This window comes from Chelonoidis abingdonii, chromosome 26 (assembly GCF_003597395.2).
Source record: "Chelonoidis abingdonii isolate Lonesome George chromosome 26, CheloAbing_2.0, whole genome shotgun sequence".
NCBI lineage: Eukaryota > Metazoa > Chordata > Testudines > Testudinidae > Chelonoidis > Chelonoidis abingdonii.
The window spans coordinates 11,146,908-11,166,219 of NC_133794.1; the positions used below are offsets into that span (position 1 = coordinate 11,146,908).

The window sequence follows — 19,312 nt, forward strand, 5'->3', positions numbered from 1 at the left end:
ACTTCGTCAGCGCGTTGGAAAATTTCGGGGCGGTATATATATGCTAAACAAGCAACGTAGAGATACGAGGTTGTTATCAAGGGAGGGCTGAGCCCTGTTTCTAGGCAGTAGAGGTGTTGAAAACCAAGGGAGGAGAAACTGGTTCTGTAATTGGCAAGCCATTCACAGTCCTTTGTTAGTCCAGAGCTGATGTGTCAAATTTGCAATGAATGAAGCTCAGCCGTTTCTCTTGCAGTCCTGGTCTGAAGTTTTTCTTGCTGCGAAATTTACTACTGGTCTGACGAAGTGGGGTATATCACACGAAAGCTCACGCTCAAACATCTGTTAGTCTATAAGGTGGCCCCAGGATTCTCTGCTGCCTTTCACAGATTCAGACTATACACGGTACCCCTTGATACAGGGAGTGTTGTCTCTCTTGGCTGCTCTGGCCTTTAAGAGCCCCCCGAGTGAACGTCATTCACCGAGGCGGGTCTTCCTCATAGATTGGCTCCTGAGAGGCTTGACCTGCCAATCGTCTCGCAGAAATCCAGCCCCGTCAATCTCACTCGGCTTCGCTTCCCCAAGGGCATCCCGGAAGGATTCACCAATGACAAGCGTAGAACTTCTGATTGCATAAATAGACAATGGTAGGCTCTCTGCGCCTGCGGCGGCCCGGCGAGGCGGCGCGGAGGAGGGCGGAACAGCGGTGAGGGAGGCGGCTCGGGAAGATGGAGGAGCGACGGGCCGGGGTTACCGCGGGCGGGGCTGCTCTGGTGCTGGCGCTGCTGGGGCCGGGGCGGCTGCTGCCGGGGCCTGCGGGAGCCTGAACCTGCAGGAGCTCAACGAGTCTCAAGTAGGGATGAGATCGCGCCGCCGACCCGTGGCTGGCGGGCAGGTGCGTGGGGGGGCCGGGCCGGTTGCGGGGGGTGGGGCGGGCGGGCGTGGGGGGGGCGGTGGTGGGCCGGGCCGGTGCGTGGGGGCGGGCCGGGCGGGCGGACCGGTGGCGTGAGTGGCAGCCGAAGGGGTGGGCGGGTGTCGTGGAGGGAGCGCCGGGGGGCGGGCAGGTGGCGTGGTGGGGGGGCGCGGCGGCGGCGGGTTGCGTGCGGGAGGGGGCAGCCGGGGGGCCGGGCGGGCGGTTCGTGCGGGGAGGGGGCAGCCGGGGGGGCCGGGCAGGTGCGTGGGGGGGGGGAGTGCCGGGGGGGCCGGGCGGGTGCGTGGGGGGGGGACAGGTGCGTGGGGAGGCACCGAGGGGGCCGGGCAGCTCGTGCGGGGGATGCCGGGGGCCGGGCAGGCTGCGCTGCGAGGGAGGTGGAGGGATGGGGGGGAAGGTGATTTTGGAGGGGCCAGGCGGGGGGTGGATAGAAGAGATGGGGGGCAGCAGGTGTATGCTGGGGATGTGGACAGGTGTGTGTGGGGGGCCAGGCAGGTGCATCTGGAGGGGGATGGCTGAGGGTGGGGGTTAGGTGCGAGGGGGTGATAGGCACGCGGAGGTGGGGTGAGTGAGGGGAGAGGAGGTAAGAAGGGGCAGGGCAGGGGCACTTTTATAGTGGGGGTACTGAGAGCCGTTGAACCAAACTGTAAACCCTGAACATAATGGAATCCGCTTCAAGCCAAGGGCTGTGTCAGCCGTCTGTCCCCCCAGCTCCAGCACCTATGGGCCGGGGTGCCAGAGTGGGGGTTGAGAGTGTCTGGGCTGGGTCAGGCTGGAGGCGATGGTGCCCCACTGGATAGGTGGTCGGGGAACTAGCAAGGTTGGGTGTGTGGGGGCCAAGTGGGTCCGAACAGGCATGGGGGGGCCTGGGCCAGGGTACAAGTTAGCTGGGGAATTGAGGGGGCCAATGTGGACCCAAGGAGTTGAGGGGCCAGGTGGTGGCAGGACCAGCCTTTATGTAGGGGTTGGGTTGGGGAATGAGCCATTGCGGGTGACGTAGAGTGGAGGGGGGGAGACATGGCATAGGAGTTGGCACTGAGTGGGGGAATGCTGGGGTGTTAGGGAGTAAGACTGCGGTTTGATGGGGGCTGGGGTGGGGTAGGTGGGTGAAGGGGCAGTGAGCAGTTGAGGGTGGGTGAGGGGTATACCTGGGCAGAAGGAGGCGGGCAGGCAGGAAGAAAAGAGGGCTGGAGAGCAGGGGCCAAGGGGCAGAGACATCCCGGGGAGTGGGAGGGTGATGGGGCTGAGTGGGGGGAGCAGAGGTGTTAGGGGAGATGGGTCAGGTGAGGGCCTGGCTACCAAGAGATATGAAGTGCACGTAAAGGGCCAGGCCCGTGCGGAACTCCCCATCAGCCCTCCCACCCCCCACCGTACCCCCAGTTCTCGGGCCACATCGGACCTGGTGCCCCTAGAAAACAAAGCCCCTTTATTCTGTTCCCAGCTACCGGCCCCATCATGGCGCAGGCTGAGGCACCCCCTCGCCCGTGCCCTGTGCAGACTCAGCAGCACTGGCAGGACACTGCCCCGGCGCCTGTGTTTACTTCTCTGGCAGAGGTCGAACAGCTGCCCTTGGGACTTCCACCATCTGGTGTCTCCCTTTTGTATGTGACAAAGGGGCGCCTGGGCGAAACCGGCCAACTTATGAGATGTGGTTTAACGCTATTGATCTCCCCTGAGCTTTGAAATGGCTATTTCTGGCGCAGCCGCTTGCACCTGGCTCTGCTTTCTGGCTCCCTGCTTCTCAGGATCAGCGACGACTCCGGAAGGGTGGGGGAGAAGGGCAAAGACAGGTGGAAATACCCTAAGAGCACTGTTGCTTTCTGACAGCAAAACACCACCTGATTCTTCATTCACAGCGCTGGCCCAGAGGGAGACTTGGGCTAAAAGCCTCTGTTTGGAAAATTTGCTTGTGTTTGCTTCCCCTCAGCTACTAAAGTGCAGGAAAGGAATCTTAATGGGTCACCCTGCACCTTATTTTGGGTACCTCATGCTTTGTAAATACTAGAGCAAGCTCATCTGTGCCTTGCTGCTTTGCTTTGGCTTAAATTTGAAGATGAGCCCTGTGACCCTGGGTAAAACTCTTTTGGTAAAGAAGAAATTGCTACCCATTACCAATGTAGTTATGCCAGAATGAAATCTGTAAAAGCAGCAAAGAGTATTCAGCCATGAAAGCTCATGCTCCAATACGTCTGTTAGTCTATAAGGTGCCACAGAACTCTTTGCTGCTTTTACAGATCCAGACTAACGCGGCAACCCCTCTGATACAGAATAAAATCTGTTCATAGGGCAGGGCCCTCATTCCTTTCTGCTTTGTTCCCCAGTACTCCGGTTCTCTCACTCTTTGTCTCCCCAAAGTAGAATCATAGACTAGCAGGGTTGGAAGGGACCTCAGGAGGTATCTAGTTCAACCCCCTGCTCAAAGCAGGACCAACCCCAACTAAATCATCCCAGCCAGGGCTTTGTCAAGCCTGACCTTAAAAACCTCTCAGGATGGAGATTCCACCACCTCCTTAGGGAACCCATCCCAGCGCTTCACCACCCTCCTAGTGAAATAGTGTTTCCTAATATCCAACCTAGACCTGCCCCACTGCAACTTGAGACCATTGCTCCTTGTTCTGTCATCTGCTCCTACTGAGAACAGCCGAGCTCCATCCTTTTTGGAGCCCCCCTTCAGGTAGTTGAAGGCTGCTATCAAATCCCCCCTCACTCTTCTCTTCTGCAGACTAAATAACCCCAGTTCCCTCAGCCTCTCCTCGTAAATCATGTGCCCCAGCCCCCTGATCATTTTTGTTGCCCTCCGCTGGACTCTCTCCAATTTGTCCACATCTCTTCTGTAGTGGGGGGCCCAAAGCTGGACATGATACTCCAGGTGTGGCCTCTCCAGTGCTGAATAGAGGGGAATAATCACTTCCCTCGATCTACTGGCAATGCTCCTACTAATACAACCCAATATGCCATTATCCTTCTTGGCAACAAGGGCCCACAGCTGACTCAAAGCCAGCTTCTCATCCAGTGTTATCCCCAGGGCCTTTCCTGCAGAACTGCTGCTTAGCCAGTCGGTCCCCAGCCTGTAGTGGTGCCTGGGATTCTTCCATCCTAAGTGCAGGACTCTGCACTTGTCCTCGTTGAACCTCATCCGATTTCTTTTGGCCCAATCCTCCAATTTGTCTAGGTCCCTCTGGACCCTATCCCTGCCCTCCAGTGTATCTACCTCTCCCCCGAGACTGTGGCTTGCCACGTGTTGCACAACGGGGCTGCTATCTTGGCTGAGGTCTGCAGATGCTACTGGCATATAAATAATACAGCCCTCTGCGTTTTGGTGCCTGAAAATTTATTTCGATTGGGGCGGTGCTCGCGAGAGATAAATGCATCCTGAGGTGGCACAGCTCCTGCCCTGAAACATGGGAGCAGAGTGAGACAGAGGCTGGGGAAAGGTGGGGGACAGGGGGGGTGATGACTAATGTGGGTTGGTAATTCCATGGCAGACTGGATAACTGGGCAGATGTTGGACTGGGAGTGTGTTCCTAGACACCTGCCTGTCATGTACTAGCCCTTCCTCGTTACTCTCGTTTACCACAGGCCCTTCCCTTCCTGTGGCTTGATTTGGTTCTTTCTCTGAGGTTGAGCTGTCTCTCCTACGCTTCCGTGGTTGCATGGAAACCAAACTTCCCTTTACTAAAAGCAGAAGCGGATCTTTGGGGTGCTGGGCTCTGTGGGCTCTAGGGTCCTAGTGCCCCGCGATGTGCATTGGCTGAGGGGTCGGCGCTGGTGTGTGTGTGTGTGGGGGGGGGGGGTTGAAGTCCTTCAGAATCCTGCCAGAGGCTGCCCAAGATAGCCAGCCGTGAGACATGGTAAAGGGGGGTGGGGAGGGGGTTTCTGGTTCAGATCCTTTACTCTGGGAGCTGACCCCTGAGCAAAGGGGGCCTTAGCAAGGCTTGTCAGGGTGTCCTGAGGTCAGGTGCTTTGGGGTTACAGGCGGTGTTGCTCTCAAACGATCCCCAGTCCCCTCTGGCTGATACCCAAGGGGGGGGTCAGTTTCCTCTAGGTAGCAAGCAGCTCATTTGGGCTCGTTACCATTTACGCTCGTGAGCGCAGCCTGCTCCCTGGGCATGGGACTGCGTGGAGCTGGGGCTGTGCGGAGCTGCTCCCCTGACGCGCAATCGTCAAGAAAACCGTCTCTCATTTCGAAGGCCTCGTTTCCAGGCCTGCTGCACTGCCAGCGACCCGGCAGAGCAGCAGCTCCGGGTCGGGAAGGATTCAAATAGGAGGCTGGTGCAGGGGAGAGGGCAGAGTCAGAATAACCCCAAAACCACCCCAAAGTCTCAAGAAAACCCCTGCCCCTGAGGTGGCCAAGCCTGAGGCTAACAGAGGATGCCTCATGTTTGGGTTTAAGGATCTCCCTGGCTGGGCACCGACTTCCCCCCTCCTGTGCCCAGGAGCTTCCTAAAGGGGAGATGGGAGTTGCATTTACAGCTGCTCCTGGGGCGTGATGCTCCTGCCAATGCCACCCGGGCACTGCCCGTTTTCACAGTAACCTGCGCTGTTTGCACGCTGTTCTAAGCCCCCACTCACCTCCGCTGCCTGCCAGACTCTTTCCTGTTCTGATCAAGGACAGCCCCTTTGCAGGGGGACAGTGAGCAAGTTACAAATCGATAGGCTCCGCCACAGCCTAAATCTCACAGCATCAGACAGACCTAGGGTGTCCTGCGGGGATAGCCAGGCTAGAGCCACTGCTACAAGCGGGGCATTTTCTGAATGAGTACATTGGCGCTGATGGTCCCATGCGTCCCCTTTCACTGACGAGCAGGTGTTGGCTGAACTGGAATGGGGCCGGGGTTTCAAAGGAATCTGGGTCTGTACTTATGAGGGTCCTGCCAGAAATAATATCCGCCTCTTACCTAGCGCCGTTCAGTGGCCGACCTCAAAATGGCTTACAAAGGTCAGTGTTACTAGCCTGGTTTTACAGATGGGGAAACTGAGGCGCGGAGCTGGGCAATGATGTGCTCAAGGTTGCCCAGCAGGTCGCTGACAGAGCTGGGACTAGAACTTGGGTCTTTTGAGTCCCAGTTCGGTGCTCTACCCACTAGGCAGCACTGACTCTTTCAACTGACATTCTCAGGCCTAGAGTTGCACTGGTTTAATGAAAGCCACCTCATCAAAGCAGGGTAGCGAAATTGGTGCCGAGTCCCTTGTGGCTGCTCCGCTTTCAATTTCAGAGCAGCCCGTCCTGCCGCCGACTCAGAGACTTCTGTTAGGTCACCTCTTTGGGCCTGAAATCCCCCCTCTGCAAAATGGGGGTTGTGCTCCCCACGCTGCGAGAGGGTTAATAAAATCGTGGTATGGCAGGAACCAGAGAAAGGCAGAGCATCTAGCTACCAGATGCTCCTTTTTGCTCCATGAGACCTCTGCCAAGATTAGCAGCCCTGGATTGCCCGCTGCAGGCATCCTGCCCTCCATAGCACTCGGTCTCTGGGCTGGCAGCGCCCTGTTCTCCTTCGCTGACTTCGCCGCCTGCGCTTTCCTAGAGCAAGCCAGAGGACGTGGTGATCGTCTCGTCCAAGTACAAGCAGAAATACGAGTGCCGCCTGCCCTCCGCCGCCGTGAGGATCCACCAGGATGCCGAGGAGCAGCCGCAGAGTTACCATGGGCTGGGGATCTCGGATCTGCTGAGGCCGATGGAGGCTGCTCCCTGCCTCGTAAAAGTGAGCCTGCTGTCGCGTGCGCTGGGGGATGGGGCTGAAGGATGCAGGGAGCAAAGGGGCTGTGGTGTCTACAGGCACTGCCCACCCTTTCCCAGCCCCCCTCCATTGCAGCCATTAATGAGGCTAAGGGACTTGCTTCTGTCTTGGCCTCCTGTCCTGAGGGCGCTGATGTTCAAGGGTTCCTCCACGGGGGTGCCAGAGCTGTCTCCCCACTTCCCTGCTGAGCTCTCAGTCCGGAGCATCTGATCTCAGCAAGCCAGTAACATGTCCTCACACTGAGGCAGGCAACCTGACTGGCCCAGCAACGGCCAGCGTCAGCTCTCCCCCGAGGGCCTGGCCGTTAGTGAGAGAGCTTCCCTTAGAACACAAGCGGTCAGGAGATCCCGGACGGAGCAAGGGAAGGCCCAGGGGTTTGTATCTCCAGGATGTAGCTTTAACTGCTCGTCGGATGGAGTCACCGCTGGCTTTGCCCTCCGTCGTGGGCGCTGCCTGAAGCGAGACCCGGACTGGAGGACAGCTGGGGCGATCTCCGGGCTCCACAGCTTCAGCCATGGCTGACAGCAGGTTTAGGGGGAGCATGTGAAGGTTTTGGGGTGCAGGGTTGGTCTTGGCCTTCGTTGACCTTAAAGCTGTTGCTGCTGCCTTGTTCCCAGACCAAGGACTGGTGGACGTACGAGTTCTGCTACGGGAAACACATCCAGCAGTACCACGTTGAAGGTAATCCTCACCTTGCCACGTCCATTGGCTGTTTGCTGGGGCCCGGCGGGAGGGGTGCGTGTGGGCGGATTAGAGGGCATGTCCAGCTGACTGGCCTGGGCTCGCTCAGTGAGTTTGGCTGGGAGCTGGGAAAGCCGCCCAGTTTCAAGGCTCGGGCTATGAAAGAACCTGGTGTGTCAGCCCCAGCTGGTGGTGCAATGTGAAGGGCAAAGAGGGCCGTGGCTACTTTGCTGTGATCACTTTCATTAGATCCCCTCCCACCCCTGTGGCATCCTGTATCCAATCCCCCTCTCGTCTCCCTGTCACAGTTGTGGGCTCCCTGCACCGCTGACGCTCCTCTGCGAGCTGCACGATTGGTGGCCCCCTAGGGTCTCCTCTGGGTGGAAACTGACACACCCAGCGCAGCTGCTGAGAATCTCTGCGCAGGGCGCTTGGGGTGGGGACACTCAAGGTTTGATCTCGGGGAGGAGCCCGTAGCAAAAGCGGTTTTACCCCCCAAAGTCTGGGCCAGCATCCATCCCTTTCCCCGAACCTGAGTTGGGCCAGGATACCGTGTCAGGGCGAGGTATTTACACAGCTCCTGATACCCTGTCTCCGGTGGGTCTGTCCTCGCACTGAGGCAGGTGACGCTGTCGTCCCCACGGTCCCGCAGGAAGGCTGGGACAGAGCAGTGTCCCGAGTCCCAGGCGAGTGCTGGAACCACTGACCACCCTTCCTGGGGGGAGTGTCTGTACACCGGCCCCCCCCCCCCCAGGGGTTTAGCGCACTCTAACACGGGTCGCTCTGTGTTGCTGTTTGTTTCCCAGAGTCGGAGATTAAAGGAGACATCCTGTACCTCGGGTATTATCAGTCGGCGTTCGACTGGGACAACGAGACAGCAAAGGTTGGTGCTTCTTGGGCCTCCTGTGTCGTGCTGAAGTGTGAACCCTGGTGCTGTAGGTTCAGGAGAAGGGAGGTGGGCTCGGCTGGGAGTTTGGCTAGCGCTGGCTCAGCAGACAGGGTAAGCAGTTCAACCCTAAGTCCTTGCAAGCTCCCTGACAGTGGGTCCTGCTGGGCAGAGCAAGGGACTGACTTGCTGTGTGACCTGGGAAGTAACTTGAGCTGCCTCGGTTTCCCCATCTGTAAAATGGGCCGACGATCTCCCAGGAGGCCGAGTGGCTTGGTGTGTGGGGTGCTTTGAGACCCTTGGGGACAGCCCCTTGCCTAGCTCAGTGTGGACAGTGAAGCTTTAATGTTCTCATCCAAAATTCACCTTCTCAGGCTTCGAAACAACACAGGCTCAAACGCTACCACAGCCAGACCTACGGCAATGGCTCCAGGTGTGACCTGAGCGGGCAGCCCAGGGAGGCTGAAGTCAGGGTAAGTCGGGGGCAGGGATGTTAAGTCTCTGGAGTTGGGGTGAGCTGGGGAGACTGCCTGAAGACAGAGGGGGCAGGGCAGCTGCTGTCTGGCCTGGGTTATCTATTGTTTAAAATGCCAGCAGTGACTAGGGGAGGCTTCGGTGGGGGGGTGGGGAAGGGGAGGAGGTGGAAGCGGACGAGCCCCTCGGGCACGGCAGGGTGCCTGGCAGCACTTGCCGTGAGCCCCAGTGCACCTTAACCCTGTTCCCCCCGGCGGCAGTTCCTGTGTGAAGAGGGCTCTGGTGATTACATCGCCCGGGTGGATGAGCCGCAGTCCTGCTCCTACGTCCTGACCATCCACACGACCCGCATCTGCCACCACCCCTTCCTGCGCCCGCCCTCCATGGCCACCCCCCAGGCCATCCGCTGCCACCCAGCCCTGAGCCCGGCCCAATACGTGGACTACGTCCAAGCCCAAGTGTGTGAGTATCTGGGCCGGGGCCGGGGGGCTGAGGAACTCGGGTCTAAATCTGAGCCCCTCCGAGGGCCTTCAACAGCAGCTCGTGGCAGGGCTTGTCCCAGCCCAGCAGATCCCAGCTGTCTGTAGGGCGGGTTCTCGGGCTGCCCCACCTTCTCCCCCGCCCATGGTGGGCAGGTTCTTGGGATGCCCCGCCTCTTCCCCTCTGGGGTGGGCGGGATCTCGGGCTGCCCCTCCCCTTCCCCCCAAGGGTGGGCAGTTTTGGGGCTGGCCCACCTCTCTCCTCTCCCCCAGGGGTGGACGGGTTCTCGGGCTGCCCCCCATCTCCCCTCCCCCCTGGGGTGGGCAGGTTCTTGGGCTGCCCCGCCTCTTCCCCCGGGGTGGTTGGGTTCTCGGGCTGCCCCCCATCTCCTCCCTGCCCGCAGGATGGGCGGGTTCTTGGGCTGCTCCTCCCCCCTGGGGTGGGCAGGTTCTTGGGCTGCCCCGCCTCTTCCCCCGGGGTGGTTGGGTTCTCGGGCTGCCCCCCATCTCCTCCCTGCCCGCAGGATGGGCGGGTTCTTGGGCTGCTCCTCACCCCTGGGATGGGTGGGTTGTCAGGCTGCCCTGCCCCGTCCTTCCGCGGGGTGGGCAGGGCCTCTGTGGTGACTCAAATTCCATCTATGCTGGCCAATGCAGTCGACACCAAGCGCAAGGTGGAAGAGATCTCCGAGGAGCTGAAGACCCTGGACACGAGGCTGTGGAACCAGCGAGATCCCAACCCTGCCACCCAGCGCCCGGAAGGTGTGGACCCAGCCCACCCCCTCCACGAGGAACAGGAAGCGGACGGTATGGCAGCTTCTTCCTGCTGATCTGTGGGTGCACGTGAGCCCTGTGGGCAGCCCTGTCCTCTGCCCAGGCTCAGGGATCTCTGCTAGCATCTCCTGCTGCACTGGGCTGTGCACCTGGCGGGGGCCCCCTCACACCCCTGTGGACGTCAGGGAGGCGCATGAGGATCTGGTAGTGCCCCAGCGCCAGCACTCAGGCAGCTCGCTGGGCATGGGTGGGGCCGCGTGGCTTGAGCCTTCCCCTTCACATTCAGGAGCCGCCGCGCTGAGCATTGATGAGGTGTCATGAGCACTGCGGGTGAGCGAAACAGCTGGGTGGGCCGGGGCGAGATCCTGCTTCCCAGATGGAGAGCGCCTGGCTGCCTAGGACTGGAGTAGGCTGGCGGGATTGGGCACGTGTGAAGCTTACTCAAGGGCCGGAGCCTCAGGACTTTCGCAGTGCGGGTGACATTTTCTCCTTGCTTTGTGCCAGCCGCTCCCGGGGAAACCTCCACACCTGGCCCAGGGGATGACACCGACTTCGGGGATAGAGCACTCGGAGCAGGCGGGCTGCCGGACCCCACCAAGGTAACGGCGCTGTCCTGTGTCCCCCCCCCACATGGTCTCTCTTCCGGCTTTGCTGACTTGCTGTGATCTGAGTCAGGAAGCTGGCGCAGCCATGCCAGGCACCGCTCCCCCTGCTCTCACCCTAGGGTGGGGCATGGGGTCAGTGGTAGCTGTGTCGAGGGTCAGTGCTGGGTGGAGGACAGCAACAGCTCCCCCTCACTCCGCCGACGCAGAGCCCCCGCCAACTCCTGTAGTGATCCTTGGTCTGCCATCAGGTGAGCAGCACATCGATTGTCTCCCTTCTGTCCCAGCCAGACCTTCTCTTGCAGGACCCCGGGGGGGGCTGCTGCCGAGTCCCATGTCTTGGGAGCAGTTTGCCCTGTTGAGTTTCTCTGGGTAGGACAAGGCTAAACAGCGGTGGCTTTGTGGTTGGCAAATCAGGAGCCCGGCTCCCCTGTGCTGTAGCTGGTGCAGTTATGGCTGAGTAATTTCTCCCCCTGCCCCTGTTCCTGGAGAATCTATGTCTGGAGTCCCCTGTGTCCTTCTAAACTCCCAATGTTGTTCCCGCTGCAGGAGGACGAGGCAGTTGTGAAGCCAGCAGATGATCACCTGGCTGGTGAGTGTCTAATAGAATCCTGGGGAAAACCTCTCTGGGCCGTAACTACAAAGGGCGAGTTGTGGGGTGTCCTGGGTGCCGGGGGTGGGGGGTGCCCGTCTGGTGTCGGGGTGTAAATTTGACAGTAACAAGACAAAGATCGTCTAGTGAGTGTTACTGTGATTTGCAATCCTGATCTCGGATGTGGTGCTCAAACCAATGGCCATGAAGCCACCGGTCCATTTTATGGCCCTGGTAAAACACAGGGGGACGTTTGCCAGGAGGCTGGAGCCAGTGCGTCAGCTCTCCGAGTGATCGGACGAACCTTCACTGGTAGACAGTGCCTGGCGCTCTGGGACGTTGGGGGTTAAAGTCTCTGCCTCCGTGGAATCCCGAGGGTCCTCTGCCTGGTTCTCCTTCAGAAGGAGGGATAGCTCAGTGGTTTGAGCGTTGGGCTGCTAACCTCAGGGTTGTGAGTTCAATCCTTGAGGGGGCCATTTAGGGATCTGGGGCAAAAATCAGTCTGGAGATTGGTCCTGCTTTGAGCAGGGGGTTGGACTAGATACCTCCTGAGGTCCCTTCCAACCCTGAGATTCTATGAACTGCCTTGGCAAGGGGCAGGATCTGCCTGTGCCGGGAGGGGAGCGGTTCTTTCCAGCACAGAGCCTCAGATGTTCTTGTTTCTCTGGCATCTTCAGATTTCCAGCAAAAAATCCACTTCAAAGTGATCCGGAGCCCAGGGGATCTAGTCCAATTTATCGAGGCGCTGAAGGAAAGCACCAAGAAGGTACGTGGGGGCCTGGCATAGCGTTCTCCATCTAGCGCTGAGTTTGATTCCCTCTGTTAATGTGAGCTGGTCCAGGCCTTTTTCTGTGCCTCAGTTTCCCCCTCTGGGATGCCAACCCTCCATGACTACACAGACCAGCTCTGAGATAGATTCACGTTCGTTCCCTCTGAAGCACCTGGCATTGGCCGCTGTCAGAAGACAGGATACAGGGCTAGAGGGACCTTTGGTCTGACCCCATGTGGCTGTTGGGTGGGGAGTGTCTACAAATCCTGTTTCCCCCCAGGGGAAAGAGAAGGTGAGTGAGTCGGTGAAGAGCCAGGAGGCCCCGAGGGCCAAGGAGGCTCTGGCCGCCGGGAGCGAGCGCCCAGAGGAGGACGACGACGAGGACGACGATGACCTCCTGGGGAAGTTTGAGGAGGAGCTGGAGGACATCCTGCTGCCCAGCTCGGAGCGGGCCAAGCTGAAGGAGGAGGTGAAAACAGAAATGGAGAAGCAGTTCGACAACATTATTGACGAGGTGAGGCTGAGGGAGCGGCCCCTGCCCACCCCCCATCCTGTGTCTGGTGCCAGGGTGTCCTCTCTTGCCAGCCCCGTCTCCTCTCTGCCTTCCCTGGGGCACAGCCGGATCCCGACGGGCGCAGACCCTCACTGCCGTCGGGCTGGCTGCTGGAGCGTGGGCAGCGCCCCTTCCCCACAGTGCGGGGAGACCCAGGGCATCAGGAAGCGTTCATGCCCCGCGGGCATGTGGATATTCCTGCCAATGCTGTGCTCCCAGTGGCCTCTCCCTGCCCCTTCCTTTGGCACCGTTATTTGTAACCATGACACTGGTGGGGTCACTGGGGAGCGATCCCCGAACCTCTGCCGTTAACTGCTTGGGGTCAGGGGTCAGGTTTGGAGGCAGTATTGTGTCTAGCCGCTAGGGGGCGACGGAGCCACACCGGTAGGGTACTCCCCAGCCGCTGTGCCCCAGGACAGGGGGCAGGGTGCCCTCGCTGTTGGGCTGGTATCGGCGGGGTCAGATCGCTGCTCTGTGGCCCGACCTGGCCTTTGGGAGGTAACGGTTCCCGCCCCCCAGGTGGAGGATGAGCTGGAGACAGAGGGCCTGAAGGGCGAGTTTGATCGGAACCACGCTTCTAAGTCGCTGGCTTCCACCCTCAACAAACTGATGGACAAGCTGGATGGCGGCAAAGCGGCCGAGAAAGGCGGGGAGGAGGAGGAAGAGGAGGGCGAGGGAGACTCGGCCAGGAGCAGCGTGAATCACTTGGATAAGCAAGCAGCTGGTATGCGCTGGTTCCCTGGGCTGCTTAGATCCACCCCTGGGCTGCTCTACCCATGTCATCTTCAAGGGGGCGCGATGGCACGCACTTACAGGTGTAGTGTCTGGAAATCTGGCCCTGTCCTCACCCCATCTGGGGGACTCCTCGCATCAGGGCTGCTCAGAGCTCCCTTCTCCCCCCCCACCTCCCCCCAGCCTCCGGAGCTGAGCTTGGGGATCACTCCCCCTGTGCAGCAGGAAGTTGCCCCTTGTAGATCTCCCGTGGGAGAGGTGGGGCTGGTGTCCGGGCTGGGGCAGCAGTGTGGCTGAACCCTGTACAATGCTCGGAGCAGAGGGGTTGGGATTGCTGCTTCCCTCGCATCGCCACCCCGAACACGGTGCCTGGGGGGCACCACTGGCCTGGGGAAGCATTTTCTGAAGGCTGCTTGGAGCTGCACAACCGCAGTGAGAATCCCAGAGGGAGATGCCCAAAGAGGTGGGAGCCCAGGCGGCTTGGCGAAGTGGGGCCGTAACTGTCAGCATTTGCCCTCAGCGGCCTGGGCTCTGCACTTAGACATCCGTGAGCGGTGACAGCTTTGGCCATAGCGCCCGGAGCGCACAGAGCCGCCTGCCCTCCCCCGCGGTGCCACCCCTGGGTGCTGAAGCCCCTCTCTGTAACCTTCTGTCTCAGAGGCCGACTCGGACGGGCGTGTGAAGGTCAGGGTCACTAGGATAAAGCCAGGCAGCCCCCTGCAGAAGGAGCTGAGGGTGAGAGAGATGGGCAGCGAGAACCCGCAGCTGCGACACATTGAGAATGTGGTTAAGGACCTGCTGGAGAGAGAGGGCCTGAAAGCGGAAGGTAATGCTGGCCGGGGGAAGGGTACGGGGGGGGCTGGGGTCGGAGCTCCCAAGGGCAGGGGCCAGCCCCTACTGATGGAGAGGAAGGGGCTGCCTTGGGGTTACTGGGGGAATCTGAATAAATCCAGGGGAGTGAGGGGCTCTTTTGGTAATTGTAGGGCCCTCAAGAGGTCATCTAGAGTCCAGCCTCAGGCACTGAGACAGGACCAAGTAAACCTGTGACCATCCCAGCCAGGGCTTTGTCAAGCCGGGCCTTAAAACCCTCCAAGGATGGGATTCCACAGCCTCCCTTGGGAGCCTGTTCCGGAGCCGAGCTCCCCTGAGAGTTTGACATCGGACCGAAATCTCCCTTGGCGCAGGTCAAACCCGTTGCCTCTTGTCCCACCTTCCGTGGATTTGGAGAAGGCGCGATGGGTCCGCTCGATAAGTCCTCGGATACGCTAAGGGCTGTCGTCCGGGCCTCTCTCAGCCGGTTTTAATTCAAGACCAAATGTGCCCGGTTTTGAGACCTGTTCTCACAGGTCAGGTTTTCTAAACCTTTTATCATTTCTGTTGCTCTCTTCTGGATTCTCTCCAATTTGTGCCCCCTAGTGTGTGACACCCCGACCTGGGTGCAGTGCTCCGGCCGAGGCCTCCCCAGTGCCGCATAGAGCAGGACAACACCCTCCCTCCCCCCTGGTGCATTTCGCATGATGCTCCTGTTAATACACCCCGGAATATTATCCTTTTTTACCGCTACCTCACGTTATTGACTCACGTTGAGCTTGTGAGCCGCTGTAACCCCCGGATCCTTTTCAGCAGGACGACCACCTAGCCCAGGGGTGGCCAACCTGAGCGTGAGACGGAGCCAGAATTTACCAGTGTACATTGCCAAAGAGCCACAGTAATACGTCAGCAGCCCTGGTCAGCTCCCCCCGCGCCGCTCCCAGTGCCCTCTGCCAGCCCCACTGATCAGCACCTGCACCTCTCGATCAGCTGGTGCAGGAGGCTCTGGGATGGAGGAGGGGAGCGAAGGCATGGCAGGCTCAGGGAAGAGGGTGGGAAGGGGTGCGGTGATTGTTTGGATGTATCGCAGAAGTGGTAACTGCAATTTCCATCCCCTTATTCACGCGACGCTGTAGCTTCGCTTTCTTCGTTTGATGGATCATATAATAGCACGTTCGCATTAGAATGACAATGGTGAGGGCCTGGATTCCCATCAGGATTACGCTAAAGGTGCGGACCACTGGATGTAAAGTCGCATCCTCTGGGATCGCCCACCAGGGGGTTTCCCATCGCTGGACAAACTTGCCCTCCTCGCGCGGCAGCAGCTGGGTGGACAGAAGCATTGTCCCCGCCGTGTCTACAATGGGGGCTAGGCTGGCATAGCTGCGGCGCTCAGGGGGGTGGGGGTTTCACACCCCTGAGGGCTGGAGGTGTTGAGTCGAACTTCGAGCCTACACCAGGGCTAACACTCACGGCGCTTTGATTGACAGGTAAAATCGAGATCAAAATCGTGACGACGGGGGGCTTCGGGGATGAGGACGATACCCACTGGCTGTCAGACGAGGACACCAAGAACCTCAAAGACATTTTCTTCAATATCCTGGTGAAAGCAAGTTTAATGCTACATGGGGCAGGGCCTTTGTGGCTTGGGGGCAGGGCCTTAGCTTGCCTCTTCCATCCAAGCATTCTTCAGCCACTAATGGATTAATCCTCACACAAGGCAGCTCAGAGGGGGGAAACTGAGTCACAGAAGGGAAGTGACTTTCCCCAGGGCATCCAGTGAGTGGGTGGCAGAGCTGGGGATGGAACCCAGGAGTCCAACAGCTAGATGTGCCAGAAATGCAGCCACCTCTGGGGAGGAGGGCATGAGTCAGCTACGCAGCTACATTGGGGGATGTGAGCAGGAGCTCGGGTCCCCATACAGACCAAACAGGTCCCCTCTGCCCCCAAAGTCTCGATCTCCAGGCACCATGGCCAATCTACCCTGAGGGACGAAGGGCTGAGTCTCCTTGCTCCAGGTTCCGGCTAGTGTGACCAGGGAGCCTGACGCTGGATACTCCTGTCCCCCAGCAGCCGATGATCCGAGCTTTACTCTTGCTGCTGGGGATCTTGTCAGCATCGGCGGTTCTCTTCCTGGAGCCCAGCCTTACAGGGCATTGCCCTCTTCCCCTGGGCTAGGGTGGGAGGCAACTGGGGCCTGGAGCAGAGCTCCGTGCCGGGGGAAGGTCAGCCTGCCCTGACTTTCGCCCCAGCTGCTGATGTGGGATCTCCACCCCATGGGCCCCTGCTCTCTGCCTCTCCAGATCCAGGGCACGGAGGAAGCTCACAAGGAGCGGAGGCGGCAGCAAGAGCTGGAGGACAACTACCGCTTTGTGTGGGGGCAGCGGCAGGAGGAGGCGCCAGCGGCCGGCGGCACCGACTCGGAGGAGCTGGATTTCTGAGCAGGCGCCAGATGACACCCCCTCGCCCCTGAATGTCCCCTTGACTCGTCTAGTCGTGTGACCAGACAGCAAGTGGGAAAAATCAGGTTGGGTGGTGAGGGGTAATAGACACCTCTATAAGACAAAGCCCCAAATATTGGCACTGGCCCTATAAAATCGGGACGGCGGGTCACCCTATTGACTAGTAACCCAGGCACCATGGCTTCTCTCCAGAGGATGCCCGGCGGGGCCTGGCACCCACCAGCACTTGGGGGTGGGGGGCATCTATCGCTCCCATCCCCCCAGCCAGCCAAGGGGCCTTTGTCTGGGATATCTCCTGTTAGGAGGATGGAGAGGGACTGGCTGATTTCCATGGTAACTGACGGCAGGAACATCCTCTGATCCCTCGAGGAAGGGTGGGCGTGGGCTGCACCTCTGCCCGTGTGACCCATCTAGCACATGCTAGTAGGTTCCATGCACCAACCCTCCTCCCCATGAGAATAATGGTGTCTCCTCACCCGTGGGGGCTCTGCCGGCTGACCCCCTCAGGAGCAGGGGCTGCCAGGCCTCCACCTTTCATAGAGCTGGACTCCCCGGGGGAGCTCTGCCCAGCGGCGAGATCAGGTGGCAGGGGCAGGCTGCTGGGTGCCGCCTGCAATCCAGGCAGGCAAGAGGTCAGGCTGGGCGCGGTTCTGCGGTGCCTGGGCAAAGGGAGGGCGGAGCTGGAGCCCTGGCCTTTCATGAGCCAGGCACATGGAGAAATGCCCGTTGGAGCCTGCAGTTGCTGCCAGGTTTGGGTCTAGAGCTGGGGGGCGGGGCCTGGAGCCTGGTTAGCTCCTCCCATGCCACTGCTAAACCTGGCAGGAGCTGTGCTGCAGCTGGGCCCCATCGCTTGTAGCCTCCCCAGGGCCAGTACTCAATTGGAGCAGGGGAGGTGGCTTAGGTCATTTGCATAAGTCGTTACCCAGCCTGCTCTCCTTGCCCAGCCTGGGCTCCGGACACAGCTGGGGGCATTGGAGCATCGCCGTGCGCAGGAGCCGGGTGACAGCAGGAGCGCAGAGGGTTAGCGAGACCTCACCCTGGGCCTCTGTCTGCCTGTGGCAGCCTCTGAGCCCATCCACCCTCTCTCCTAACGAGACAATTCACTTTCTCTCACAAGCAGCGGGAAGAAAAGGTCTCCCCAGCCCCTGCCCGCTGTGGGAGGGGCTGGGGGGACCCCGCTTCCCAAGGAAAAGGTTGGAAAACCATCCACAACTCAATTTGTGTCAATAAACCAGGCTCGACTAGTCCCCTCCCTGTGTCTAATTCCCCGCTGCAGAGCGGGGCTGCGAGCTGCCCCTTGGAGCGGCTCATGTTCCTTCCGGGCCGCCAGGCATTGCGCCATCTGGAAACAAGCACTTCCTGCTGCATCACGCTGGCTCCTGGTGAGCAACCCTGGTTTCGTACCCCACCCCACTCCTTTGGACCTCACCTGGGGTCAGTGACACCAGGGAGGCCCCCAGGGCCCCGCTTGCAGCTCATTCAGCTAAGGCCAGCTGGGATGCAGCCTGGTTTCATGGCTGAAATCCCTACAGATCTGCTCAGGTCCAGGATAACCATGTGTTCCTCACGGGCACCCTAACTTCCTGGTCTCATGTGAGACACACTCTGGCTCCAGGGCCCTCGCTGGCATCTCCCAGCTGCCCAGAGGCCTTTAATGTAACTCTCTGGCCTCTGAGCAAATGAATCCACAGCAGCTTGTTGCTGGTGTCTGTGCCTTGGCGCTTCCCTTTGCATGGGCACCAGGGGGCGCGGCTGCCAGTTACCTGAGGGTTCCAGCCTTGCTTTGCCCAGGCGAAGAAGTCACCATGCCAGGTGTGCATGCAGTGCTACAGTCTGGCAACAGGTGGCAGCACCTGTCTGAGTTGTGGCAGTGCCGCCTTTGCCAGGGAGAAAAGAATTTCTGCTTCAGGGAGGTGGGTCAGGTGCTGCAAGTGGCTGGGGCTGGGGGGAAGCTAGGCCAGCCCCTGCCTACCACCCAGAGGTGAATGATGGGGGGTGGGAGTGAACAATCCATCCTTCCCCTCCCCTAGCACCTACCCTCCTGCCCCAGCTCACGGGAGGCCATGTAGGGTAGGACCCAGCCACCCCTCCAGCCTCCCTGCTCGTGAGCTCTGCCCTCTGTGGCGGATCTGCCTGCTGCCTTGACCGCTCAGATGCGGAGATCACAGACAGCTGATGGCACCCCTGCTCCGTGCAGTCCCCCCATCCTGCCGCCTCCCCCCACTGCTCCCTCAGATGGAACTGCAACCATGACCCTTCGCCCTCTGCCTCACTTGGTGCCTCTCGTGCTGGCCAGCTGTTGCCCTTCTCCCAGGCCCATGCCCCAGGTGGGATGAGTAGAAGGCCCATTCTACTCTTTAGACTCGAAACAGGGTGACCCCTTGGTGCTTCTGCGTCCTTGACTTGTGAGCTGTCTCCATCCCCACCTCCAGGCCTGCTCTGGCCTGTCATCGCCCTTTCCAGCAGGAGGAGCAAGGGGGCTGCTGTCCCCCCATCCCCCTCTTGGAGCAGGGGATCATTGGCCCCAGTTGCGCCCCCTTTTCCCCAGCCCGTATGCCTCACCCAGCAGCCAGGCTGCTGTAGACGGCAATGGGCGACTGGCCAGCCCATGTGCGAAGAGCAGGAAAACAATGTCCCAGATGGTGAGGAAGTTCCAGGCCTGGCTCACCCTGAACTCTTCCCTGAAAATCCCTTTTGTGTTTGCTCTGCACACTTCCTTGTTTAGGTAGCAGGCAGGGCCCCTCCTGGGCACTTCTGTGCTCAGAGGCCTGGCCACCTGCTCAGTGAATGATTAACGCCCCGGGGATGGGCAGTGGGTGTGTGAGGGCCTCAATGTGGGATGGGGGTGCAGAG

At 59.8% G+C, this 19,312-nt stretch overlaps 2 protein-coding genes across 3 annotated transcripts in view; one reads left to right on the top strand and one right to left on the bottom strand.

The window, feature by feature from the left end:
- The window catches only part of DCTN2 (dynactin subunit 2), a 350,710-nt gene that overhangs the window by 223,796 nt on the left and 107,602 nt on the right, over positions 1-19,312 (bottom strand). Inside the window, exon 1 of one of the 2 annotated variants that reach the window (XM_075061134.1) lies at positions 5,152-5,155. The exons of the other annotated variant lie outside the window; for it this stretch is intronic. The gene's annotated coding sequence lies outside the window, so the exon portion shown is untranslated. Of the gene's footprint in view, positions 1-5,151; positions 5,156-19,312 lie in introns of those variants that run through there. 2 annotated transcript variants of the gene reach the window in all.
- On the top strand, positions 673-17,706 carry OS9 (OS9 endoplasmic reticulum lectin). Its single transcript, XM_032770085.2, has 15 exons — positions 673-874; positions 6,436-6,612; positions 7,266-7,329; positions 8,136-8,212; positions 8,590-8,688; positions 8,950-9,151; positions 9,823-9,972; positions 10,444-10,538; positions 11,091-11,133; positions 11,811-11,899; positions 12,183-12,416; positions 12,975-13,179; positions 13,846-14,013; positions 15,488-15,600; positions 16,301-17,706. The coding sequence occupies exons 1-15, from the start codon at positions 839-841 to the stop codon at positions 16,436-16,438; spliced, it is 1,890 nt and encodes a 629-aa protein (XP_032625976.1). The 5' UTR covers positions 673-838; the 3' UTR covers positions 16,439-17,706.

What these genes read in the sequence shown, in the direction of transcription:
- OS9 (XM_032770085.2), top strand. Translation starts at nt 839, where the DNA reads ATGAGATCGCGCCGCCGACCCGTGGCTGGCGGGCAG. An exon ending in GGGACAACGAGACAGCAAAG is followed by an intron (nt 8,213 to 8,589) that starts GTTGGTGCTTCT and finishes TCACCTTCTCAG; the next exon opens with GCTTCGAAACAACACAGGCT. An exon ending in GGCTGCCGGACCCCACCAAG is followed by an intron (nt 10,539 to 11,090) that starts GTAACGGCGCTG and finishes TTCCCGCTGCAG; the next exon opens with GAGGACGAGGCAGTTGTGAA.